This window comes from Leopardus geoffroyi, chromosome X, assembly GCF_018350155.1.
Source record: "Leopardus geoffroyi isolate Oge1 chromosome X, O.geoffroyi_Oge1_pat1.0, whole genome shotgun sequence".
In the NCBI taxonomy this organism is placed as follows: Eukaryota; Metazoa; Chordata; class Mammalia; order Carnivora; family Felidae; genus Leopardus; species Leopardus geoffroyi.
Genome location: NC_059343.1, coordinates 12,713,278 through 12,740,204, shown reverse-complemented (window position 1 = coordinate 12,740,204; position 26,927 = coordinate 12,713,278). Strand labels below are relative to the sequence as shown.

The window sequence follows — 26,927 nt, the reverse complement described above, 5'->3', positions numbered from 1 at the left end:
AGGAGCCCTGGTACCTTTCACTCATGTCTGGAGCGGGCATAATTTTGCAGTAATGGTGAATTATGTCAACATTGGTTGGTGATGCTAATCAGCGTCGTACAGCGTGGGTTTGCAAATTTAGAGAGCTACCTCTTACAGACACTGGCCTCTGCTCCGATGCTTGCACCTCATTCGTCTTCTCGAGGTGCTCCCCAGCCTACGGCAGGGTAGAAGGGGATCTGTGCAGCTGGAGAGTTAGTCCCTGCATGGGAATGCGTGGTCACCGTTCACGAGTGACTCTGTGCCGCAAATGGAGATTGTTCGACAGTTCTGCCGGGAATGATAAGTAAGGTAAAATGTTAATGTCTTTGCCTAAAAGTTAGGATTGACAAATTCTGACTCTTCCTGCTTTACTTTGCCTTACCCATGCCCTATGCTTGGTTGTGAGAGTCTGACTGCATTGACCCTCACAAAGGGAGTTTTGTGGGTTTCTGTCACTGATTCGAGCACTGGGATAGACACTAGGGCTGGAGAGAGAGGGCGACAGAGAGAGGGAGACAAATAGAGAAAGAGAGAGAGAGACTGAAAGATCCTTGCCCCTGGGGCCCCTGGTGGCTCAGTCGGTTGAGTGTCCAACCTTTGATTTTAGCTCAGATCATGATCCCAGGGTCGTGGGATGGAGCCCTGTGCTGGGCTCTGCACCGAGTGTGGAGCCTGCTTAAGATTCTCTCTCTCTCTCTCTCTCTCTCTCTCTCTCTCTCTCTTAAAAAGAAAAAAAAATCCTTGCCCCTAAAGTGCTCTATTAGTCTCATGCTGGGACATCAGCAACTCCAGCTCTCAGGCCAAATCTAGCCCACCGTCAGGTTTTGCAAATGCAGATTTGTTAAAACACAGCCACGTTTATTCACTCACATGTTATCTGTGGCTGCTTTTATGCTACAACAACAGTTGGGTAGTCTTGACACAGACTGTCCCACGATGCCTAAAATACTTACTACTTGGCTCTTTACAGAAAGTGTTTGTCAATCCCTGATCTAGTGGGAGAGTCTAGTATTCACACAAGTAAATATATTTCAAGGCAGTTTATGAGAAAAGCTAGGACCCATGCAGAAAGTGCTGTTTGAGCACAGGAGAGCAGGACGGCTTCATGGAGAGAGGACACTGGAGCTGAACTGTGAGGGTTGGGTAGGGTTCAGGCCAGCCGACGTACAAGAGGACATTTCAGGTGAGGTAGCCTTCAACCTTGTCGGCTCATTGCAGTCACTTGGAGAGCTTCGAATAGGGATGCCTGGTTCTCCCCTCTCAGAGATTCTGACTCAGTTGTTCTGTGGCCGGGCCTGGCCATCAGGAGTTTTTAAAGCTCCCTGGGTGTTTCTAAGGACAGCTCAGGGTAAGAAGCACTGAGCCCAAAAGGTGTCGGGGAGACTTAGGAGCAAGGTGTGAGCAATTGCTTAGGAGCAATCTGTCTAGGTGCAGGGGGAAGGGGCAGTCAGTGGGACATAAGCTTAGGAAGTAGGGAGTTGACATGCAGGCTGGGAAAATTGGGTTTTGTCATAGGAAAAAAAAACCAGTAAGAGAATGTGGGCATGAGAGCAACACGCTCAGACGGGTACACAGGGAAGCATAATCTAAAGGAAATGTGAGGAATAACTAAAAATAAGAGCCTGTTAGGGACTATTTGTAGGAGTTTAGCAACACAAGGAGCATGTCTTATCTAGGGCAGTGACGCGTGGCTCGGCAGATGCAGCGGTGACGACGGAAATGGTAACAACTTGGGCAGGACGTGGGCGGCAACCGTCAGAATGGGGTCCGCTATCTGGCCCAGGAGGCCTCTGCTCTGGAGGCTTAACGCTTTAGTTTCTGGATCATGGAGAATTACGGGGTCCTGGAGGAGAAGCTGAGGCTGCAGGGCGACACTTGGGTCCTCAGACCCGCCGCTGATTTCCTGTGGGGGAGAAAGTCGTGTTTCACTGGGCAAACATTGCCTTTGGGAGATGGATTCTCATACCTGAAACATTTTACTTTATTTTAAAGTTTATTTACTTATTTATTTCGAGAGAGAGAATCTCAAGAAGGCTCTGAGGTCATGACCTGAGCCTGGCTTCACCACGACCCGTGAGATCATGACCTGCGCAGAAATCAAGAGTCGGATGCTTAACCTAACCGACTGAGCCCAGCAGGGCGCCCGTACCTGAAACATTTTAGAGGGACACTTGCAGACGCTGAGGTCCAGCTGGATGTGGGTGATGCTGAAAGGATGGAGCCAGAGGTGATGGTAAGGTTTTGAGTTTAGACAAATGGGAGAATTTTGACCACCCTTCGAAGGCAAAGGGGACACACAAAGAGGTGAAGCATATTGGGAGAGAGCAATTTTGGTTTTGAAGATAAAGAACCAGTTAGCATCTAAGTGGGGCTGGCTTTTATTATTAGGCACCTGCACAATTTGGAATGACCTCTTTTCTATGTTCTCTTAAAATGCGCAACAAAGCAGAAATTTCAAGACCCCGTGGGAGCTAGAGACCAGGGGGGGAGTTGATGCCCCTTTGCTCTCTTCACAGAATTCAGGTAGGACCTAAGAAGTTTTTACCCTTGGCTTGTGAGATGTTTTCCTTTGTTTGTTTGTTTGTTTGAAGTTTATTTATTTATTTTGAGAAAGAGAGAGAGAGAAAGGAAGAGAGAGAGAATCCCAAGCAGGTTCCCCACTGTCAGCACAGAGCCCAGTGCAGGGCTTGAACCCACAAACCGTGAGATCATCACCTGAGCCAAAGTCGGACGCTTAACCGACTGAGCCTCCCAGGCGCCCCAGCCTTTTTCATTAATCTAAGCAAAGCACACCTTTCGGCTTTAAATCGAGCAAAGAAGTTTTTGCCTGAAGTCTGGATTCTGCTTCTGAGAGGGTAGGTACACTCTTCTGACTTACAAAAAATTAGAACATCTAATCAGAAACCCAGTACCTTCTTTGAGGTGGGTTAATGGGCATATAGTTTTCGGGTTGTTTTTTTTTTTTTTAAATCACTAAGCGACAAGCAGACACCATTTTTTTTTTTTTTTTTTTTTTTTTTTTTTTTTTTTTTGGCAGAAGTTTAAGAAAGTTTTGTCCAACAGTTTGGACAAAAAAAAAAAAAACCAAAAGGTTTTTTTGGACAAATTCATAGGAATTTGGGGAGCATGGCGTGTCCCATTAATTACTGTCAGGTAGGGGCGCCTGGGTAGCTCAGTTGGTTAAGCGGCCGACTTCAGCTCAGGTCATGATCTCGCGGTCCATGAGTTCGGGCCCCGCGTCGGGCTCTGTGCTGACAGCTCAGAGCCTGGAGCCTGTTTCAGATTCTGTGTCTCCCTCTTTCTGACCCTCCCCATTCATGCTCTGTCTCTCTCTGTCTCAAAAATAAATAAACGTTAAAAAAAAAAATTAAAAAAAAAAAAATTACTGTCAGGTAAAATTAGTCTTTCTGGACAAGGCATGATATAAGTACAACAGATAACAGCCACTGTTGGTTGAGCTCACGAGTGTGCCACAAGAAAGGAAAAATAATCAACTGTGTGGTGAGTTCTACGATGATTCTAGGCCCGCAAGACTGATGTCATGAACTCATCTACTCCCAGTCCCTGGAGAGCAGAGACGGGACACTGGGGTATCTGGCCACTCTGTATAGACAGAATTTAGGTCCCAGTGACCAAGGTGGTAAACATAGGCCACATGAGAAAAGAGATTCCAAGACTCTCAAGCAAGAAGGTTGGGGGAAATGTGTAGACGCCACCAGATGGCATAGCAAAAAGTATCAGGCCCACTATGGATTTCTTCACAGTAAATGGCGTCCTCTGTCAGTGGTCACAAATTTAATATCATAGGATTCCCTTGGGGATCTGTTAAGATTCTAATGCAGAAGGTCTAAGGCAGGGCCCAAGACCCTGCACTTTTGACCAGGTGATGTCAACATTGCTGGTCCACAGACCATACTTTAAGTAGTAATATCCTGGAAAGCTCCCCAAGAGTGAACCCACGAACATAGGCTGTTCTAGCAAATAGCACTTTGGTGAGTCAGAGCTAGTCCGGTCCCTCTGAGAGGCATTGAGGAGCACTGGGCTGTCATAGGAGGTGGGAAGGGACCCTGAGAAACACACTGGGTATGCGTCAAAGTTGACAGGTGACCTAGAGCAAAATGCTTGACTTCACTGATCTTAGTTCTGGGAAGTAGGGGGAGATGTGCCTTTAAAATTCACTTTTAGGGGCGCCTGGGTGGCTCAGTCGGTTAAGCGGCCGACTTCGGCTCAGGTCACGATCTCGCGGTCCGTGAGTTCGAGCCCCGCGTCGGGCTCTGTGCTGACAGCTCGGAGCCCGGAGCCTGTTTCAGATTCTGTGTCTCCCTCTCTCTGACCCTCCCCCATTCGTGCTCTGTCTCTCTCTGTCTCAAAAATAAATAAACGTTAAAAAAATAAATAAATAAATAAAATTCACTTTTATAATATTGAACACAGTCCAGTCCATATTCAAGGGATGCCTGCTTTTGTGTCATCTTCTTGGTAAAATGTTACCCATTATCTCTTGTATCAGAAGCCAATGTTTATCAATGTTGCACCCAGTGAACAGGAAGGTTCTCTGCCTGACGTGTTACAAGATGTCCCTGCACAGATTTACCTGCCCTCTAGCAAAAGGGTCTGTTGAACCTCTCCTCATCCACATCATCTCCAAGCCAATTGTTTTCATTTTTCTAATGTCTCACGACCATGTGGAAACCCAAATCACAACACTTTCCTTTAACTTCCTCATTTGTGAGATGTGGGGTTGTGTCTGGGCATTCTCTGGGGTATCTTTCAACTTCAATAATCCAAGAGTCAAAGGAGATTATTAAATTCTCAATATTACAATCTACGTATCAATGAAACATCTTTTTCTGATGTGGTAGGCAGCATGCTTGCAAAGAGTTTAGAGTTTTTTGTTTGTTTTTTTTTTACATTTTTTTTTTTTTACATTTTATTTATTTTTGAGAAACAGAGTGAGACAAAGCGTGAGTGGGGGAGGGGCAGAGAGAAGAGACAGAATCTGAAGCAGGCTCCAGGCTCTGAGCAAGCAGTCAGCATAGAGCCTGATGCGGAGCTTGAACCCACAAACTGTGAGATCATGACCTGAGCCGAAGTCGGATGATCAACCGACTGAGCCACCCAGGCACCCCAGAGTTTAGAGTTTCTGATAGGCAAATTGACCCGGGCTTTGGGTAGAGCTCTCAGCAATTAACACAGACCAACCTTACATGTCAATTGGATTTGTATACCCTGGGTGTCTCAGAGATTTTAGTCTGCTCATCTTCCCATCTAATCCAGGAGAACTAGAGATGCACAATTAGGAATCACCACTTTTAGCTATTTAAAGCATTGACACTTTGAGAGAGCATTTGCAGTCTCATGGTGGGCTCTACATGCCATACATCACAGGGCTGGGGTGCATGGCAGGGGATGTGGTGAGATATACTGAGACCAGAGAACCTTCTCCCAAGGTAACCACATGGTAGTGCTCATATACAACCCCACACTCTGGGGCCTCCTTGGCATGGCTGTCTGTGTGCCTCTCAAAGAATTTGTTCACTGTATCTGAAAGTCACGCTTGGTTGCCTCTTTTCATCTGGAGTGCGGGGAGCTTAGACGGCTCCTGTTTGTGACCAAATGTGTTATTTCTTCGGTGCTTTCCTGGTCTCTGATGGCTAGGGTTACCCCAGAAAGCAGAAACTCTCAAACTTTGGTATTTAAGCCCTAAAGAGAACAATTGGCAATAGCTGTCAAATTATAAAAGTATATGGTCTGCAATTCCACATTTAAGATGTTTTCCAACAGCAACACTTGCTCATGTATGAGATTATATATGTTATTCATTGCAACATGATTCATAATAGCAAAACACTGGAAACCACCTAAATGTTCATCAGTGGGGGACTGAATAAATAAAGTACTATGCAGGTATAAGAAAGAGTGAAGAAGAATTTTTTATAATGATATGGACAGATCTCCAAGATATAGTGTGTAGTGAAGCAAGCAAGGGGCAAAACAATGCATATAATATGCTACCATATCTGTAAAATGCTGGTGGACTGCAGGAAAACACACATTCATATTTATTTGCCAGTGCATAAGAAATGTCCAGAAGCATGTACATGTAAGAATCTAACAGCGATGGTCACTCACTGGAGGGAGTGGTGATGGATGCTGAGAACTCTGAGGTAGTATAGTGACTTTTCACTGAATGCCTTTTTTTTAAAAAAAGTTTATTTTAAGAGAGAGAGCGAGAGCGAGCACATGCACATGAACAGGGCAGGGCCAGAGAGAGAGGGAGAGAATCCTAAGCAGGCTCCACGCTGTCAGCACAGAGATGGACGCCGGGCTTGATCCCACGAACCGTGGGATCATGACCTGAGCCGAAATCAAGAATGGGTAGCTTAACCGACTGAGCCACCCAGGCGCCCCTGAATGCCTTTCTTATGCTTTCGATTTTGACTCATGGGAAAAGCTTCCTTATTCAAAAGTTAAATACATCTTTTAAAAGTTTAATGAAACGAAACCCCTGTGTCCTGAGGAATCACGTGGGGAACTTGTTTTAAAATGCAGATTTTTAGGCCAAATCCCCAGATGTTCTGAGTCAATTGGAAATTGGAGAACCTGCATTTTGCAGCCAGCAGCCTGGGTGATTCTGACATAGATGGTTCCAGAATTGAACAACTGTGTGGCATATGGCCATAGACTACATCCATGCAACAGCTTTCTTTTTACTGAACATTGACTACATGCATGTGTCCATTTCATAAATTATGCTTTATTGTATTAAGAAATAAAACACATTTCTTACATTCTATGACTTAAATATTCAGCTTACTATACTGGCTTTGAGTTAATGTCATGCAGACCATGTACAATGTAATAGAAGCATTGGAAACATTTCTTGAAAAATAAGAATACAATCAATGAGCACACTTCACAGAATTTTACATGGTCACACAGTTTGCACATTTAAAAGGACCTGAATCATTCATATTAATATTGTGAATTTCTTATAAATAATTCATTAGTCTAAGGAGTCTGGGCAAAGCCAAGCCATGACATTATTTATACTAAGTACCACACCTGGAATTTGTTCTGACTTTTTTAACACAGAGCACATTTTTGATGCAATAAATATTTACAGTTAATAGTAACAAGTACAATTATAATTTACAAAATATAAGTCTAATATTTAAAACAAAACAGAAAATGACATAAAGAAGTTTGTGCCATGTATTTTTACAACTCACGAATCAACCCTTTCAACAAATTTTATTACCCCAAACTCTGCCAACTTGGATGCAAGAAAGGTTATGTTTGAATCAGTCAAGGCCAGATTACAGAGGGGAAAAAATTGTTTTTAAATCAATTTTACTTTCTTAATATTATTCATTATCAATATCAATATGTCAATAGCACTAGCTAAAACTGAAGCAAATTGATGAAAAATTTGGATTCAAAACAGTCCCAAATTATTTGTGTACCTTGCACACTAAAATCTCGAGTTATACCAAAATTTTCAAACTCATCTGGGAATTAAGGAGGTGTTGAATGTGTGAAGTTTTACTGTCCATTAAAATGATCCTTTTGAAAGACCATAAAATTATGTGAGTCCTTCCATGTCATTCTATGGCTCTGGGAATGAATTTTAAATTTAGGGAACAAAAGAGAAATAATCTTATCTTCCAGAATGTGAGCTCTGAATGGGCAGACAGTGGTTTCTGGGTTTGTAACAGGGCACTAAGTCCATACCTGAACTCGGATTTTAGTCCAGGAGACATTTTTCTGTTAAAGGCTATTCACATAGCCTGGGTCTCCAGGCTCAGGGAAATCATCTGCTATCATGTCTTACTGGGTTTTTTGGGGGAGGGGGGGGAAGGCAGGGTGGTGGGGAAGGGGTTCCACCCCTTCCTGATACCTGTTCTCCAACTAATCCCAATTCAAAGAAAGGTGCCTGGATTGACTGTTCTCACTTGGATCCTCTGTATATGGCCCTTCGCCAAGGGTTTTCTCTACTCGGTCACAGAACTAGGTGGGAAATTCTTCCCGGGGCTTCCATTTGCCACCGAATTGTGTCTCTGGGGGCAAGTGAACTAAGGGACTTCCTTGTCCACCTACTCTGTGCTACATTTCAGCCTCTGCCTGCAGTGAGTCCTTAACTTAGGTGCTTAGACACATCTTCCATGCCCTTGGTGTACAGTCCTCGACTTCATCAGTGGTTCAGGCCTTTGGACAAAAGCTAGAGTAGGGAATGGGATTATCTATCAGTCACTGTGAACTTAATTTCTCACATGGGGCTGGATTTGGGAAGCAATGCTGAGCAGTGGAATGGGATATATTGAGCTGGAATTCATGCTTGGCCCCTACCTACAGAAAGGGTGTCTTCGAAGGCCAAAGTTATGTTTGTGTATTAAAGTTGTGTTTGTGTTGGGGGTGGAGGGCTGCCGGAGGATTGTCTTAAGAGGGATCCAGGTCCACATTGATACTCTGCCATTCATCTGCGGCGTGTGACCTTGGGATGGTGAAGTGATCTCCCTGAGCTTCAGCTTCATCATCCGAATACTTGTCAAGGTGCTTGTGAGGAAGAATAGAAATGTGCGCAGCACTGCATTTGGCACATCATTGCTGCTTGGTGAAATCGAGCACCTTCCTTTCCGGCACTTCTAATAACATTTTTTTAAGTGTATTTATTTTGAGGGGGAAGGGCAGAGAGATTGGGAGAGACAGAACCCCAAGTAGGTGCCACACCGTCAGCGCGGGGCCCGACACGGGGTTCAAACTCACAAACCATGAGATCATGACCTGAGCTGAAATCAAAAGTCGGACGCTTAACTGACTGAGCGACCCAGGTGCCCCCTTCCAGCACTTCTAGAGTCATAGAACTCCACTAAGGTTTCCCACAAATGTGTGATCTATGACTTGTGGTTTTGCTCCCCATGATCCCGTCCCTTCTTATCTTAGGCTTCCACTTCCGTGTGACATGGAATGCTGTTCTGGCTAAAATGCCTCCCTGGTGCAACCAACAATGGCATCATTCCCTGCCTCGGGCCAAGTTAAACAGACTCACTTTGCAGGCACAGACTATCCCGTAAACTGGGAACGTCCATGAGTATAAATGAAATCAGAGTTCACTGAACCATATGAAATCACCTTTTTGTAGGTCAAGTATGGTCCAATAGCTGTAGTTTCATGCTTCGGCTTCATAGTTCCCTGGGTCTTTTAATTTAATCACACATGGTCACCAATAAATGTCATTTACTAATTTCCATAGTAAAGGAGGCTAAGCAGCTCTTTGGCCAGCAGGGACGGCTTAGATTAGACGAGGCAGTGAGTATAAAAATGCTTTATAGACCACGAACACTGGGTAAATGCAAATTATTTTTTTAAATTAATCGTGGACACATAATATTTGAACCCAGGGGCTGTTAAACTTTTTAAAAAATTAGATAAATTCCACTGAGTGCATTTCTAACGTGGTCTCACAAAAGAAAAGTCTGTTCTCTGTGATTTGTTGATTGCTCTGGATATATTGAGCTGGAGTTCACGCTTGGCCCCTACCTAAAGGAAGGGTGTCTTTGAAGGCCAAAATTATAGTAAGAGGTTGCTGGATATTAAAGTTGTTGTGTTTGTGTTGGGGGTGGAGGGCTGCCGGAGGTTTGTCAAGGTGGGTGCTGAGAGGAATGACCATCACATACAGGATAAACTAGGGCTTGGTTTCTTTGAATAGCTCACACAAAGCCTGGACCCAGGAGAGTGAATAGAATGTCTTGTTTTCAGCTGTTCATCTGTTTTATGAAAACGCAGCCAAACATAGACAAATGTGCAAAATGTGCCCCATTCCTCCCAGCAAGCCAGGGTTAGCAATGGCACTCTCTAACAACAGCTGCTTCGGGGCCTGGATGTGAAGGGTGGAAATGTCCAGAAAGTTGGCCTCTCTCGCATCTCACCTCCACAGAAGTGTGTACTATTCACTCACTTCTCACGTGGTCAGGTTTCCAGGGCGATCATTCCTATCTAGCTTTCAGGAAAGTGACTTAGCCACCTTTTAGTCCACAGGTTGAGGATGTCATTCAACTCGTAGTTCCCAAGCAAAGCTCATCTCTCTTACCAGAAGACATTTGGTACATGCACTGACTCTGAAACCAATAACCAACTGCTACTTTTGGCATAAACAAAGACTTTACAACTTCAATGTGCACGTGTCCTTTGGACAAGTTCATTTATTTCTGTTCAGTGAGCCTTTTCATAACAAGCTGAGCTCGGGTTCATCTGAAGCAGCCTCTAAACTGTGTATTTACCATCCTTCCCCACTTCTCCATTCTTCAAGATGAAACCAAATTGTTTGTGTGGCAAAGAGGGAAACAAGAGGGCTTGTTAATGAGGCAGAAGGCCAGGGTCAGTGGGGGGGTGAGGGCAGCCAGAAGAAGGGGTTTAGCCATCCACATTTATGGGGAATCATCACCGACAGGGAGGGGCCTCGCCTGCGCCAAGCAGGGAGGACCATCTTGCTGTGGAATATCACTCCTAACAGCAGCTGCGCCCTCCCTGCCAGCGGCGGCCGATGGTGGGCAGGCTGCCTTGTTTATTGCTTAATCTATCACTGTTGAGCTGCCTGCCTCAGGGAGGCTCAATTTAAGATAGATTGAAAGGTAGTGTCTGTCAATTGAATAAACACAGATGGTTTTCCACAGAAAAAAATTGATTTTTTTCCCCCCTCACCAAAGACATAAGCGCTAAACGTGATTATCTTTGGAAGCCAGGCGTGAAATGTCTTAGCTCCAGCCCCTGCCACACTCTGCCCTAGCAGAGAGGTGATACCACATGGGGGCTTGGGTCTCTCTCACCGGAATTTTAGGGTCTTGAGGTGGAAGAAGAAGTTGGCCTCCCTGGAGAAGGGCCCAGGTAAGTCCGTCCCAATAAGCAGGTTCGCGTCCGTCCATCTGTTGATTCCCAGTTTTACCAGTCCTGGGCCGTTGGCTGGCACACGCCTTCTGCAGCCCTTCTGTTTAGAAGTCTCAAAGAGGTGACAGGATTTGCCTCAGGACACACAGCTGGACCTAGATTTCAGTCTCCTGAAATCCATGCCATGATGTTACCTGAAGGAGACATTAAGATGATTCCTACCCCCAAAATGTCTTTGAAGGCAGGTAGTTCAGAGATGCTTGAACAAGTCACAGAAGTACCCAGAATGCTACACAATGTAGCCCCTAACGAGGTACGAAGTCACTTATACTCAAGAGTTTTGAAGAAACCCAAGGGTGAAGTTGTGGAGCAGTAGTTGGAGATAACAGGTGCATGGAGGTCAGAGGTTACGAGTAGGGAAAGTACCCTTCGTATAATGAGGAGATTGAGCAATATGTTTTCTTATGTGTTTTTCAGCTTTAATCCCACAGCATAACAAGCTAATGGGACACCATTCATACGAATTATTCCAGGGAGCCCCTGAAAGCAATAGACTAGTCTGTCTCCTTCCATTCCACTAACATGAACATGAGTGTAGGATGTTGGTTGAAGGACTTCCCCAGACGAGTTGCTGCAAAGGTAACAGAAGTGGGGCACCTGTGAGCAGGCTGGCTGTACAAATGCTTTAGAAACCAAACTGGAAGCAATGACAGGACTCAGAGGATTTCAGCAAGAGAGGGATCTTAGCACTGTCCTCTCATTCTAGGGATGAGAAAATGAGTCTAGAGAAGGGTTGACAGCCAAGCTTACATAGCTAGAGACTAAGCTGGGATGACCGGCTCAAAATCTTCATTCTTTCTGCTACACTTGCTCTTCAAACTGTCCAGTGTCATTATGGGCTCCCAGGAGAGCAGGTGGGAACAGTACAGAAGGGCATGCGGCTCACGGAAGGAAGTGAAGAGGTCTCACTCCAGCTAATACAACTGTAAACACAGATGTTCACAACCGTCTGGGTCCTAACTTCTCAAGCTCTGCAGACGGTGAGCACTTCCTTGTAACAAGAGATGAAAATCTTTCAGTACGTGCCATGTGGGAAAGAGAGCCAACGGTTCTTTCTCGCTTGGACAGAGAAAACCGGAATGAAAATCGTCTTCAGATGTAAGGGATACATATTACGGCACATTTGCGGAATATGGATTTATCTGAAAGTGGGTTAACATGTTTGCAGTCCAGCAGAATTGGCCTATCGTGGAGTCAAGAAAAACTTGATTCAGGGCTTCTAAAGTAGGATAGTCAAGTCTCTTTACTCAGGAAAATAAAAATATTTCAGTCCAGTTCTTTTCTGCACGTGGGCTGTTTCATAAATACTCCTCTTACATAGAAAGTTAATGAACCTGTGGCTGTTTTATAATCCGTTCTTAATGCTAAGCCCCCTGCAAATTATTTATGCATATTCAAACAGAAATATATATTACTGAAATTTTATTCATTTCCTCTCACAGACTTTAGGTAAGCATATGTTAAACGTAAACATGTTTCTCTTTCCACTCAGGTGTGATCTTTTTTTTTTCTTTCATATGAACTAACTGCTTCACTGGAGCAAAGAGCCAAATCTAAGTAAATATGTTTGGCTGAAAACCTGTATACCAAAAATAAATACTATACTTTATGCACTTATAAATGATGAATTGCGAGCAAGATCAGTTTTCCCCCAAAAGGATTTCTCTTCTATGGTAGGAGTGTACCATAGATGATTGAAATGGGGTAACAGCAAAAAGAATCTCCATTGAGTTAGAATTCAGAGCACGAGATACCAATCCACAGCCTCGTGTGGATCTTTGTATACGTGTCTATGTGTCTGGCTGTGTTTTTGCCTTAAAATGATGTGTCGAGTGTTTCTCCTGTGTCCCCAGTAACATCTTTTAAAAATAATCAACACTCAGGGATTCGTCCTAAACTGGCCTCCAGTGTTATCAATTTGGGGATGGTCCATCATACATGGGAATTTTTCATAGGGCTGACTTTCAGGTTACAAGTGTAAAAAAATAGTTCCTTGGTTTGTGATCATAAACGTTCCTGAAAAATCACTCAAATCATATTTTTAAAGCACTAGTTTCTGCTTAAAGAAATGACAAGGTGAAGTCTTTCACAAAGTAGACATTTAACGTGTAATTTTTCTGCTATATAAATCTATTTGTTCATGTAGTTTCTGTGACTTAATTGGCCATAACTGTATATCAGGGCTTGATGCTTAAAATAATACTTTCTTATTTGTTCCCTTTTTTTTTTTTTTCCAACGTTTATTTATTTTTGGGACAGAGAGAGACAGAGCATGAACGGGGGAGGGGCAGAGAGGGAGGGAGACACAGAATCGGAAAGAGGCTCCAGGCTCCGAGCCATCAGCCCAGAGCCCGACGCGGGGCTCGAACCCACGGACCGCGAGATCGTGACCTGGCTGAAGTCGGACGCTTAACCGACTGCGCCACCCAGGCACCCCTTGTTCCCTTTTCTAAAATACAGAAAGTTTGCTCTACATCAGAAGAAGCATTCACAAGTTGAAATGGAAAATACAAATCTTGACGGGCCTTTCAAACGTAAGAGCAATCCATTTGGGCCTCTCTGCAACCTGCCTATACCAGTCATGAGCCTTCCAAAGGGTCTTTGGAGGGTACAGAGACAACAACAGGTGTGAGGGTCCTTTCCTAGCCATAAAGCACAACTAGGGGCCCCTAGGGGGACAGGGTCAAGGATCAGCCTAAACATACCCTTCATGACAGATGTTTCCGTTGATGAGACTGAAGGTGGCCACGGAGGGGTTGGTACTCTTGAAGGAGGTCATGCAGGTGGTACTTCTGCCGGTGCTGTGAGAGCGGGTCAACAGGCCAGGGCGGCAACAGAGGAGCTGGGTGTTGAATTGTTTCCTGAAACTCTTGCTCAGCAGGTAGAGGGCAAAAGGGTTCACACAGGAGTTGGTGAAGGCCAGGAGGCGGGCACAGATGCTGGTGATGAAGTGGAGCATGGAGGTGTCCACCTCCGAGTAGTGGTAGGAGCGGTACAGGTAGATGATGTGGTTGGGGAGCCAGCAGAAGGCAAAGAGGCCCACAAACACCAGCACTGTCTTGGCGAGGCGCTTCCGGGATTCGATCTAAGGAGAGAGTCACGCACAGAGCCAGAGGGACCAAGGGACAGTGTTGGATGGATGCAGAGTGACAAAGATTCGGACAGAGAAAAGAAAAAAACAGGGAAAAAGAATTGTGGGAATAGATGAGCTCACAAAGCCACAGAAAAAGGGTTCAGTGGGAGAAAGGGGACAAGAGAGAATCCAATAAAATGGGAGAAAAGCAACAGAAACAGATGGAAAAAGGGTGTGTGTGGGGAGGGGGGAGTCAGAAACACAGACATGAAAAAGCCAGGAAGCAGAAATCCATGAGGTAGAATATAGTTAGAACGTGCCACTGAGAACAGATCTTTAAACAAAGTTGATTACATGCTTGAATGGATTGCTCAATGAAATTCTAGTAAGTGACCTCTTTTTCCTCCAGAGAGCTCTGGTGCCGTTTATCGGCCATATGACTTCATGTCTTTCTGGGCTCCACAGTTAATAATTTCTTATTCCCCCTGATGCTCAAAAGAGCAGCCAGCTTTGTTCTTCCTCGTTGGCCAAATCAAAATAACTTCCTATTATTATTATTTTTAGTCTCAACTTATTTCTGGGCTATACTAATATAGGGAGGTTCTTAGACAAAGGGGGCTGAGGATCGTTTGCTCCCAACACCCTCTGGTACCACTGCAGGGGGAAACGTCGTTCTCATTAAAGAACTAGAGGTACAATGGATGTTCACTATTGGGAGGCCTTTCAAATATGGAGACAGTTTCACTGAGAACGGCCACTCTCTCCTCATAATTGAGGCAAAACAACAACAACAACAACAACACTTTAAAGGGTGAAGCCACCGAGTCAGCGGTACATTTAAATGGATGGGGAGTCTTTCTGCTTTTGCATCATAAATGCCACAAGATCTACATTTGGACTAGAAAGCAAGAACTGACAAAGAGGGTAAAGCCAGAGTCCCTGGTTTCTACTATTCATACCTCAAATCTGAAATTCTGTAGGATTATGGGGGACAGGGAAGGGAATCTAACACATGTGGAGGGCATTCTGCATTCTGGGCACTCTAGGTCATATATATGCTCTGTCTTTTAATCTTCCAGCCTTACAATATGTGGGTTATCACCCTGTATCATGGGTAAGGGAACTGAGGCTCAGAGAAAGTAAGTGAGTTAAGTCATGAAGTCTGGATAAGAACCCAAATCAATGTGAGCCTATCTTAGTCCAACGACTTCTTTTTCTTCAACCAGCTCCTCCCCCCCCCCCCCCCCCCCGCTTTGTCCCCATGTGGTGACACTCTTCCTATCCAAACAATGTGATTGGAATTTAAAGAAGTCACATCTCTATGGGCCTCAACACTTTATTTTGTTACCAACAACACTTCTTCAGATATTCCTCAAAAGGAAACCCATACTTCAAATCTTCCAGATTCTCAATACCTCCCTAGCTTAGGTCTTTAATAAGAGAACAAGATTATAAAAAACACCTGAAAACCTGGGCTTCTGTGGCTAGGAGTTTCCATTTACCATCTGGCCGCAGATCACCCACCTCCTCTAATTGCAGAATCAGGTGTGCTTGTCAGTGGAGTCCAAAAGGGATCAGATCCCTAAGGAGGAAACGAATCAATCCTCAGCACCCACCTGCTTCTTGACATGTATATTCCCTTCCACAGGCAGATTGTAAGCGCTCTGGATCAGATTTTTAGCAATGAAGTAGTAGTAGACAGAGATAATCGACAGTGGGATGATGTAGAAGACCAGGAAGGAAGCCATGGAGTGAATTTTGGGGTGCAGCTCATTAGAATGTGGGTACGGAGCACAGCTAATGAAGGTCTGGTTGGTGCTTTCCTCATGAAAGGGATGTAGATCAGAAAACACAGCCTCCGGGATTGCCAGAAGCATGGAGATAACCCAGATCAATGCAGCTTTGAGGCAGATCTTCATCAGAGCATGAGAGGCCTGGATATCCATCGGCCGGACGATGGCTTTGTACCTGGGGCAGGAAAGATGGAATGTTCTGTGTAAGTTGTCTAATATTATTATGGATGCCCCAAGGATGGGGCAAGCCAGGCAACTGGGTGCAATATTTAAGGAAGCGCTCACGCTCAGGTTCCTGCAAGTGCTGACTCTGAACTCATACTACCATGACAGTGAGTGCCTCCCTAAATGTTATACCCTGAGCACATTGCTTTCCTTATCCTAGTCCTGGCTCTGAAGGATGCGTTCTTGTTTCTTCACCCACAATCTCTCTTGATTTTAAGAACACTTCTCAGAAAAGCTGAAACTCCTTTCATTTTTCTTCTTAACTCACAGAAATTAATAGCAGGCATGTTTAAAGAAGGACACAGGGACAAGGAGTTTGAGTCCTTTTTTGGCAAAGCCTTCATTTTGAGTATTCGAGTGCAGTTCAGGGAACCTGAAGTCATTGAGTATGTACACATGCCTCTTCTCTTTTTCAAAGGGTGCAGAACAAATAGCCCACTGAAAATGTTATACCAGAAGCATCCCTGTAAGTGTCAAATTAATCTTTCCCCTGCCCTCTTGCAGTATTTAGGTTCCTCCTGGTTTCTGTGCTATATGTGCCCCGGACTTGGGCTGAATGCTCTGGGAAGCAGACATTGAGAGGAAACCAGAAGGATAAGAGGTTTAGTGGGGAGTCTTACCTGTGAAAGGCAAAAGGGAAGGAAGCAAGATTAGATGGAGGGTAGCTGTCAGACCCCAATGCAGACCTGACAAGGTCTACACCAGTGAAAGTGACCAACCATCCTAATTTGTCTGGAAATTTCCCAGCTTTAGCATTGAACATCCTACATCCTAGGAAATCTCTCAGTCCCAGCAAACCGTGACAGCTGGTCACCCTATGCCAGCCTAATGGTACCAAAGATTGTCCAGTGGAGAAGTCCTGTCTTGGGTGGAAATTGCCAGGCCCTTGTATCACCACCTTGCCTAGTCATGGGCTGGGGCCACCCAAAAGGAGTGTGACCTCAGTTACTCTCTGGTATAGTCACTGGGTGGGAACTGTCCACGAAGAGCATGACCATAGCTTGAAAGCTGAAGTGGACCCTGAAGGGACTGACAGCCACTGGCTATCAGATAACTACTGTCCCTGCAGCTGAGTAGTGAATCTTTTGTTCAAGGGAGGTCTGAGCAGAGCAACTCAATATCTGCCACAACTCCCCATACAACACAACACCTAGCACGTGAGCTGCTATAGTGTGGAAGTTGATGTGAATTGGGACCAACTAAATGTGAGGGTGTTCACTGCTGAAAATGCTGTGTTAAAACTGGTTCTGCCACTGATACTCTATTATATGATAGACTTCGGTGATGGGGGAAACACTTATTTCCACTTGCTTCCATGTTGATTAAGCTCCCGTTGGGTTACCACTCTTTGCTGCACCCTGATTCCTCATTCACTTTCTGCCTCCCTCCAGGGAAAGGGGAGTGAGTTATTAAGAGGTGAGTTTGAGAAAAAGAACCTGGCATGTACTCTGGGCTCAGAGAGGCCCATGGTTGTCTAATTGCCCCTGACTAGGGAAATGGCACATGTAATATAGGAGATCAGGTGTTTGCAAGTTCATTATTGCTGTGGACCTAAGTCACAATACAATCTCCAAACAGCTTTATCCGGCATAGAAGCAATTATTTTTATCATTCTCTATTTCTTTATCTAGCTCTCTCTTCCCAGCTCAGGTAGAAAAGAGAGGGCTCTTACTTAATGGACATCCCCAGCATTCTAGAACAATACTATAGCCCCACTTTAGTGTACCTGGGTTTGCTTTTCCATCCATAAATTAGTTCATTGTAAACAACACACTAACATAAAAACTTCAAAGGAAGTTCAATTTTCTTCTGGCACTTTCTCTAGTTACTGTTCATCTCAAACATTTTTATTCCTAGTATGTAGGTAAGGAATTAATATCTTTAAAGGTACATGAACATCTCTAGCCAAAGATATCTCTAATAAATCAATTAGAGATAAAGTAGTAATCTAAGTTACTCCAAGTGAAGTGAAGCTGATTCACTCCTGCATGAGGCAGAAAACAGAGTGAATGGCTTACCTCTTTCCCTCTTGAGAATCTTGTACTCCTAAGTACAAAATGCCATGGGAACTGTTGAGCTGCTATTTCAAATTCATAACTTTTAAACATAAAAGATAGTATAAAAGCATTACTTTTATAGTTTTGCCAGAAAAATAGTTTGAATCTAAATCTAAATAAGCTTCTAGATCTATGTACCAGTTTTCAGGAAATATGAAGATAAAAGAATCTGCTAAATGATGCCATGAAGATACAGTCCAATCCTGAATTGGAAAATTCTGTAGGAATGACTCCATTTTTTTTTCAACAAATATATGGCATAAAAAGGGAGGGAGAAAAAAGTTTTAAAAAAAGGAGGGAAAATGGTTATAGACTTACTGAGATGTGTCATACATATCAATTCAGTGCAAAGTGTAGACCCCTTTTAGATTTTGATTCAAACCAAACAACCATAAAAAGATATTTTTGAGACTATTGAGGAAAATCAAATCAGAAAATCATTCAGATTTAGTACTGGTGATATTAAGGAGTTATTTTTAATATACTGGGTGCAATAATGGCATTGCAGTTCTGTGGTTTTCAAAAGACTGTATTTATTAAAAACATGCCTTAAAATATTTACCATGAGTATATTTACAGTGAAATACTATAATGTCGAGGAATTGCTTTTATTTATTTATTTTTTTTTTTAAATTTTTTTTTTTTTCAACGTTTATTTATTTTTGGGACAGAGAGAGACAGAGCATGAACGGGGGAGGGGCAGAGAGAGAGAGAGAGAGAGAGACACAGAATCGGAAACAGGCTCCAGGCTCCGAGCCATCAGCCCAGAGCCTGACGCGGGGCTCGAACTCACGGACCGCGAGATCGTGACCTGGCTGAAGTCGGACGCCCAACCGACTGCGCCACCCAGGCGCCCCGAGGAATTGCTTTTAAATATTCAGATACGTTCATATTTCACTTGTACAATTAAAAAACAAGTAAATGGACTTAACAGAAGACCATGGGGGAAGGGAAGGGGAAAAAATAGTTACAGAGAGGGAGGGAGGCACACCATAAGAGACTCTTAAATACATAGAACAAACTGAGGGCTGATGGGGGGGTGGGGGAGAGGGGAAAATGGGTGACGGGCATTGAGAAGGGCACTTGTTGCAATGAGCACTGGGTGTTGTATGTAAGCGATGAATCACGGGAATCTACCCCCAAAACCAGGAGCACACTGTATATGCTGTATGTTAGCCAATTTGACAACAAATTATATTAAAAAAAAAAAAAAAGAAAGCTCCACACTGAGATATACTGTGGCAAATTTATAAACTTCAAGGTTATAAAAAGAGTTCTTGTATCCAGGTAGAAAAAATAAATCATTATCAGGGGGAAAAAATAAGTAAAGGGGTGCCTGGGTGGCTCAGTTGGTTTCAGCTCAGGTCATGATCTCATGGTTTTGTGAGTTCAAGCCCTGCGTAGGGCTCTGTGCGGGCAGCACGGAGCCTGGAGCCTGCTTGGGATCCTCGGTCTCCCTCTCTCTCTGCCCCTCTCTGATTCACACTGTCTCTGTCTCTCTCAAAATAAATAAATAAACCTAAAAACAATTTTTTTAAATAAGTAAAAATGCACCGCAAACAATTTTCGGTTTTAGAATATTCATAAATTATCACAGTAATTAAAGAAATCCCATTTACTAAGCTCTTGCTATGTGCCAAGCAGAGAATACCATCTACATTATCTCACTTATATTCCAGACAACAGATAGGTGCTATTATCCTCATTCTACAGGGGACAAACCGAAGTTCACTGTTAGAGGTGGTGGAATCAGCATTCAATTGAGGACCAACTCCTTTCAGGGTCACAGCTCTTTTAGGAGAAAGCTTTGGGTAAATCCTTCTTAGAAGCAGAGAAACAGCAGAGGTTTCCCTAATGCGTCTGGAACACACCAAATGTTCCCTGGAAGTCTAATGGTTTTCTAGAACATGGAACATATCAGTCTATTTCTTCTTCTGGTTTAGACAGGAGACACCACGGGGGCGGGGGGAGGGGGGGTTCTTGTTTAGGAGTGATGGCTGGTTGGACTGGGGTGGCTACTTAATCTAAAGCAGCCAGTGAACTGCCTGTCCAGCTACTAAAGAGCCTCTCTTTCTCTTGAGCATTTAAACTGAAAAAAATGAGAGGATGTAGTCATGTAGTCAATAACAGATGCTGGAAATAAAAGATTTTGATGCCAGGGAAGGGATTGGGCATATTTTAACCATGTGCAAGATGAACGAGCAGCATAGGTAGACTGAGAGAAAGAGAAAGAAAGAGCCAGACATAAAAGCAGAAGCTGAGATGATGTGGCCCTAAGTCAAAGAGAGGGTCCTTGGTTTCTGGCACATGAACTGCTTTGGAATGTACAAGAGGTCTCCTGTTACAATCTTACAATTCTCCCATTCCCTTTTCACCTGAGTTAGTCTGAGTGGCTTCTGTTCTTGGTCAACAAAAGAGCCTTATCTAGAACAGTTAGACATGACGGACATTTAAAGTTATCATCAGGGGCGCCTGGGTGGCTCAGTCGGTTGAGCGTCTGACTTCGGCTCAGGTCATGATCTCGCAGTTTGTGAGTTCGAGCCCCACGTCGGGCTCTGTGCTGACAGCTCAGAGCCTGGAGCCTGTTTCAGAATCTTTGTCCCCCTCTCTCTCCATCCCACCCCTGCTTGTGCTCTGTCTCTGTCTTTCAAAGATGAATAAACATAAACAAAAAATTAAAAAAAAATAAAGTTATCATCAGATTTATTTCCAGTATCGTTTCGCATACATCACCCCCTACTTGCTGCCCTCTGAGAGAATGAGCTGTCAACTTTAATTGTACCCAAGAGATAGACTAGTCCATGGTCTGTTCCTAAAGTCTCCACTGCTTTCCTGCCTTCCTCCTTTCTTTCTGCCCAATCCCAGAGTCTCCATACATCTGAATCCTGTCCTTTCAAATTCCAGTTGATAAGTATCATCTTGATAAAGATTTTGCTGCCCAATCTAGGCTTCCATGATTCCTGTTCTTTCTCCTAACCTGTCTAATTTCATGACAGGATTATTGATTCCTTTCACATAATGCTTGCTATGCACCATCTTGAATTGTTTGCTAGCTTTCCGTGGGTATGTCTTTTCTACCTGACTTTCTAATAAATGTCCTGAGGTTAGAACATCTTTTTCTCTTCTCTTCCTTCCGTGTCACTAAAAATGTTCCAGGTCCCTTGTTCTGCATGCCACTTACTTCAAAGCAGAGGCTCAGTGCATACTTGCTAATTAATTGATAATAATATGTGTCTTGCAGGTGTGTCTCTTATTTCCAACTTCTCAAAAATGAGAGTAGATTCACTTTTACATACTTAGTAAAATTCATTCTTCCACAGACTGACAGATTCACTCCTGATACCATGGGCCTCAAGACAATTGCTTCCCACTCCTGAAAACATCTGTGCACCATTTTTCCTATGCAAACATTGGAAAGGTCAAAAACATTCTGTGGAATGAGAGTAATGTCTCAAAGAGATTTTTGGTAAGTAGAAGTAGCCAGCTCCCACATCCAGGTTGGAAACCTTTGCCCACAGAAAAGTATGTCTTTTATTCAAATATGGGCACTTTGTTTATTTTTAGGGACCCAGCATTTCAGCCTTCATTGGTAATTACCTATTGAGGTCTGTAGGAGTTGTTGAACAACACTATTTTCAACTCTCCTGATGCACACTACCTGTGGCAGACTGAGGTGAAGAGAAAACTAAAGTAACTAAACGGTCTCTAGGTAATTGGCACATCGTCAGCATTTAAATTAGAATCCTAATACCTAATCATATTTGACAAGAGTATTAAACATTGGTTCTATTTTCTCCTGAGAATAACACCAGGGACTTTTCTGAAGAAATGTGAGGCAATTATTAGCTGACTTGTAGAATGACTATAATCCAGAGTCATGGAATCTTCTCTCTCTTTGAGCATTTTTGCAAATGGAGAACTTACTGATCCTTGGTGCCCATCCAGCCATTATCTTTAAGTGTGTAACAGGTTATAGTTATTCTTTCCTGTTCTTCTCTCCAGGCCAAATAACTCCCATGCTCTTTTCACTCCTTCTTAATATACTCCAGTCTTCTCTGGGCTCTAATGTGGACTTGGGAGCAGGGCTTCCTAATGGTGATTCTACCAACTAGATTTACGGTCTTGGACAAATCATGGGCTCTTTGCACTTCAATATTCTCATCCCTTAAAAGAAGATCATAACCACAACCTTCAATGATTCTGGCAAAAGTGATTAAACTGCTGAGGAAGAGGTTTTAGGGGAATAGGATGTTCACATAGTCTCAAAGAGTCTCCCTATAGACTACTATCTACCCGCAAAGAGGAAAATGTACCTTTATGTTGGGGAGCTCCAAAAGTCACCCCTTTAACCAAGTGGTCAAATCCAGAGTGAGCTTCTCTGATAGTCCAAGTAGGCACAAGGTCTAGGGCCCATGATACTTGCAGGAGTTTAGAAAAGTGTTTTAATTTCTTTTAAAAACCAGAAGAAAAAAATGAATACAATGCATCTTGGATTATATTTATCTTTATGATGAAATAATTATAAAATAGAAATCTTAATATTTTTTTGCAGAGAAAGGGTCCTATAAAGGTAAAAATACCAAGGGCCCATGAAATTCATAATTTGGCCCTGATTTAATTTAGCATCACCAATAATGGGACCATCTGAGATCATGTGCCTCCTGATATAATGCAATGGGATAAACACAACATTGCCAATGCAGTTGTCTTGCTCCAAATTTTTAATCTGAATCTGTATATGAAGAAACAATCAGACAAATCCAATTCTGGCACATTCTACAAGATAACTGGCTTAGAGTCATCAAAACAGTCCACATCATTTTTTAGAAGAATATAGGGGAGTTATTGTTATACCTCAAAGGAGATTAAAGAGGTATAATAAGTAATCCTTTTCACAATATATACATACAGCAAATCATTATCTTATGCCTCTTAAACTTATACAATGTTATGTGTCAATTATATCTCAACGACACCAGAAAAACAAAATATAACAACCCAATGCAATGTATATACCGTAATTTGATCCTGGATTTTTTTAAAAAAGGTAATAAATTACATTTTTTTTTTTGGAAAATGTGGGAAATATGATTACATATTAGATTCTATTAATGAATTATTGTTAATTTCAGTAGGTGTGATAATGGAATTGGGGTTGTGCAGAAGAGTGTCCGTGTTCTTAGGAAACACACCGAAATAGGAGTGAAAGGTCAGGATATTTGTACCTTACTTTCCAGAATTCAACAAAATAAAACAAAACAAACAAATATGTGTATGTCTCACACTGGAGAGCAAGAACAATGTCTAGGGAATGCTAATTGTTGAATGTGGGTGGGTATTATACAGAAGTTCATAAACAAGGGAGAAAACATGCTAAAATACAGAATTTTAAAAAAGATAAAAGAGTAAAATAACAATTTTAAAACAATGTGTTATATATTTTATTGACTATAAGCCCTTTTGTCATCAGAAAAACTTTATTATAATTATAATGTGACTGAATGTGTCATGTCTGATTAGTGCCTATACTAGGAATGAGGGAATTGTCTTTTTTGTTATATTCATATTGTTCTCTTGGGCTTGCAATTTTAGTATCATCTATAATCTGTGGGGTTTTGTTTTGCTCTGTTTTGTTCTGTAGGAATATTTTTAGGTCTCTTGTCCATTTGGGGAGGTTAGTTTAATTAAAACTAGATCGTACAAAAAAAACAAAACAAAACAAAATACACAGCAATCTGCCAAACCTCTCCGAAACCTGAAAGTGCAGGGAAGAATAGGGTGCCATTGTTGAGCCTTCTATATGGTGGGACCTGTTCTCCTGCCACCCGAGCTGCACGTGATAAGGGATCCTCTGATGTGGACTCGGGGAGAGAGTGAGCCTCAGTTTGGACACTACATATTACCAATATTTAGTTCATCTTTTCTTTTAAATAAAAAATCAACATAAATATAAGTTTTGAAGCTTTCCTCCTTACCTGTTAGATCAGGTTGCACCTCTCCTAGAGGGCATGAACCCCACTTTGTGGTCCGTTATCCAATAAGATACTTTCCGGAAAATTTAGCAAATGTTTCAGGGAGTTTTCTAAGAGTCAGCAGCTGAGACTTCTCTCCTTGCCCTGGGAGGAAGCGAGCTTTAAACTCAGGTTGAAGGCAGAGGGTCATGATCCATATTATAAATTGTAGTCATACTTTTTCTTTTTCTCATTTTCTTCAGAGACAGATCAAGACACAGATCGTGGATCCACACAGGTCCATCTCTGAGTAAAGTCCTGAAGTTTGTGAACTGCAATTCCCCCTCTATTGTGTTCTTTCCTTGTAGGCACATATGGTTTCCCTGAGAGCAAACCCTGCTTTGGGGAGGGGCGTGCATAGCAGTCGTTGCCTCTGTAGTTTGGCTTGACGTCAATGCGATCACTTTCCCCGCATGGAAAGGCCGACCTCTGATGGTAGAAAGAAGGATCTCTTTTGTTTATTCCAGTAAACAAGTTTTGTTTATTCCTCCAGCAGATGGAGGAGCCACTGGAGGGGCAAGGGCTGCAGGCGGCCACACTTCTATTTACTTCTTCAAAGGCTTACTTTGCAACTACCATGTGGGAAGTTCTTTCTTGCAACAGATTGAAGAGGAAGAGTATTGTGTACCTGGGTTTCAATTAGATTGATTCTGTTAACAACAACAGTAGCTAAAACTTGTGGGAGACTTACTATGGATCAGGTAACTATGTTATGAGCTTTGTTTAAATTATCACTGTTTTATCTTCATAACAATTCTCTATAGTAGGTACTAATATTATTGTTCTTTTACAGATGAAGAAACTGAGGCAAAGTAGCTTTTCCAAGGCCATTAGTGCCAAGCATTGGAGACAAGATTTGAGCCCACGCAGGCTTCTTCCTATCATGATCATCCTGTGGTTGACCAGGCAGCCTGGGCTTTCTGGTGTAGAGGAGGAAAAATAATTTTCTCTCTGCTGTTCTAGGTTCTTGGCCGAGACCCACCCACTCCCCCATAACAAAAGACAATTTAATAGGAGAAAAACAAATAGAAGTTTAATATCCTATATACTTCCTATACCCATAGGAGAGGCCCAGGAAAACGGAGTAACTCCCCCAAATGACCCAAGCCTCCATCTTAAGTACCATTTCCAGTTAAAGGCAAAAGAAGATGGGGGGACAGGTGTGGGAGGTTAACCAGGAAAAGTATAGTAAACAAGAGTAAGATTGTCGTGCAGATCTAAATCTTGGCCTTCTCCATAGGAGATAGGAGCTCCTAGAGATTTAGAGTCATCCTCTCCCTGGTACAAAGACAGAGACACCCTTACAGATGGAGATTTCCCTTATAAATGGAAATGTCTCTTACCAAAAGGATAACTTTGATTAGGGTTTTCAGAGCTTGTCCTGTGCCTGCTGTTTCTTAAATAATCTGCCTAAAATAATCCTCATGCCAAAGAGGCACATTTTGGGGTAGCAAATTCTTCTCCTTTTTTGCTGGCATTGAAATTAAGGGAGAAAAGCAAAGAAATGATTAGAATGTCTGTTCCCTACCTACTGCGTCCATGGTGAAAGCACCGTGTTTCCAGACAGGCACAAAAGTCCTTTCTTCCTTGAGTCTGTTACACTGAATCTCGGGACTCTTTCACTGCCGTATACACACCCTGACATTCCCTGTGGCCTGCGCCTAGAGTGAGGTCCGAGCTCTCTCATAAACTCAGAGACCTCAGGGCCTAAAGAGGCCATCCGAATGAGACTTTGGAACCAAGCTGAAAACGGCGTCAGGGAAGCTCTACAATCCAGAGGCTGGCACTAGGCTGGGGAAGAGGCGCTGTCGTGGGAAAGGTTCGGAAGGGCAGGTACTGTTGGCATATAGGGGATGGAGAAGCTGAAGTATAAAATGAAAGAGAGAAGCAGACAATTATTGGACTTCTCTGGCAGAAGCAGTTGGGCAACTATTGACCCTTGGGCCCAAAGCGGGTTTCAGCAGGATGACCAATTCCGAAGCTCAGGGCTAATCCTGGAAGGGAATCCGTCAGAAGGGGTGGAAGCAGGATGAAATATTACAGTTGCCAGTGGATATGTTTAAACTGACCAAGGAGCAGTAACCCAGTTAGATTTCAGCAGGTGTGCAAACATCCTGGCACAAGTTGTTCGGAGGCCATTCCTCAAAAATGTTATGGATGGAAGAACATATATTTATAACTTGTTAGACTTTTTCAGCAATTTATGAGCCAAAAAGTTTGAAGAATGTTTATAAATCTCACTTGCAAGCTGCAGTTAGACATAACCTGCATTTACTCTACTGAGTAACACAAAAGAGAGCAGAGAGTGGGGAAAAATCACAAAGCCAGAGAAAAATCACCCATGCTCTAGGGTAGAAGGTAAAGTAGACTCGGGGTAATAAATTGTCTTCCTAAATTGTCATTCACCCCCAAACAGACCCCGAGATGGGGATTTAGGTGCAAGTAGTTTGTTTGGGAGGGGATCCCAGGAAGCACAGGGAGGGAATAGGGAAGTGGGACAGGGAGGGAATGGAAGCCAATAACGAGTACCACTCCGGGCAACTGGAGCACAGGCCTGCTGGGGACCCCTTGAGAGACTGGTGAGCACATTCCAGAACTGTGCCACCAAGGGGTGAGGAAGCTGAGGTGTTTCCCATTGATTCCCATCCCTCTCTGGCTGAGGATGGTCTTCTAGTGTTAACTCTGGAGTGCTCCCCCTGCCCCAAACCTTCCCATGGCCAGATATCACTCTCACTCAGAGAGAAACAGCCAACCCAGCAGTGTAAGTGACCTCCAGGGAGTGCGAGGGATATGGGTACGCCAC

The 26,927-nt window shown here is 43.2% G+C and overlaps 1 protein-coding gene and 1 long non-coding RNA gene across 3 annotated transcripts in view; one reads left to right on the top strand and one right to left on the bottom strand.

The window, feature by feature from the left end:
* Positions 1-13,516, top strand: part of LOC123594087 — a 276,984-nt gene extending 263,468 nt beyond the window's left edge. Inside the window, exon 5 of the long non-coding RNA XR_006710664.1 lies at positions 13,426-13,516. This is a non-coding gene — a long non-coding RNA (uncharacterized LOC123594087). The remainder of the gene's footprint in view (positions 1-13,425) is intronic.
* The window catches only part of GRPR (gastrin releasing peptide receptor), a 33,803-nt gene continuing 17,376 nt past the window's right edge, over positions 10,501-26,927 (bottom strand). Inside the window, exons 2-4 of one of the 2 annotated variants that reach the window (XM_045470700.1) lie at positions 15,655-16,006; positions 13,671-14,050; positions 10,501-11,099 (exon numbers count right to left, since the gene is read on the bottom strand). In XM_045470700.1, coding sequence (XP_045326656.1) covers positions 11,096-11,099; positions 13,671-14,050; positions 15,655-16,006 — 736 coding nt within the window. In that variant the 3' untranslated portion in view covers positions 10,501-11,095. Of the gene's footprint in view, positions 11,100-13,409; positions 14,051-15,654; positions 16,007-26,927 lie in introns of those variants that run through there. The other variant, XM_045470699.1, reaches the window with a different exon arrangement.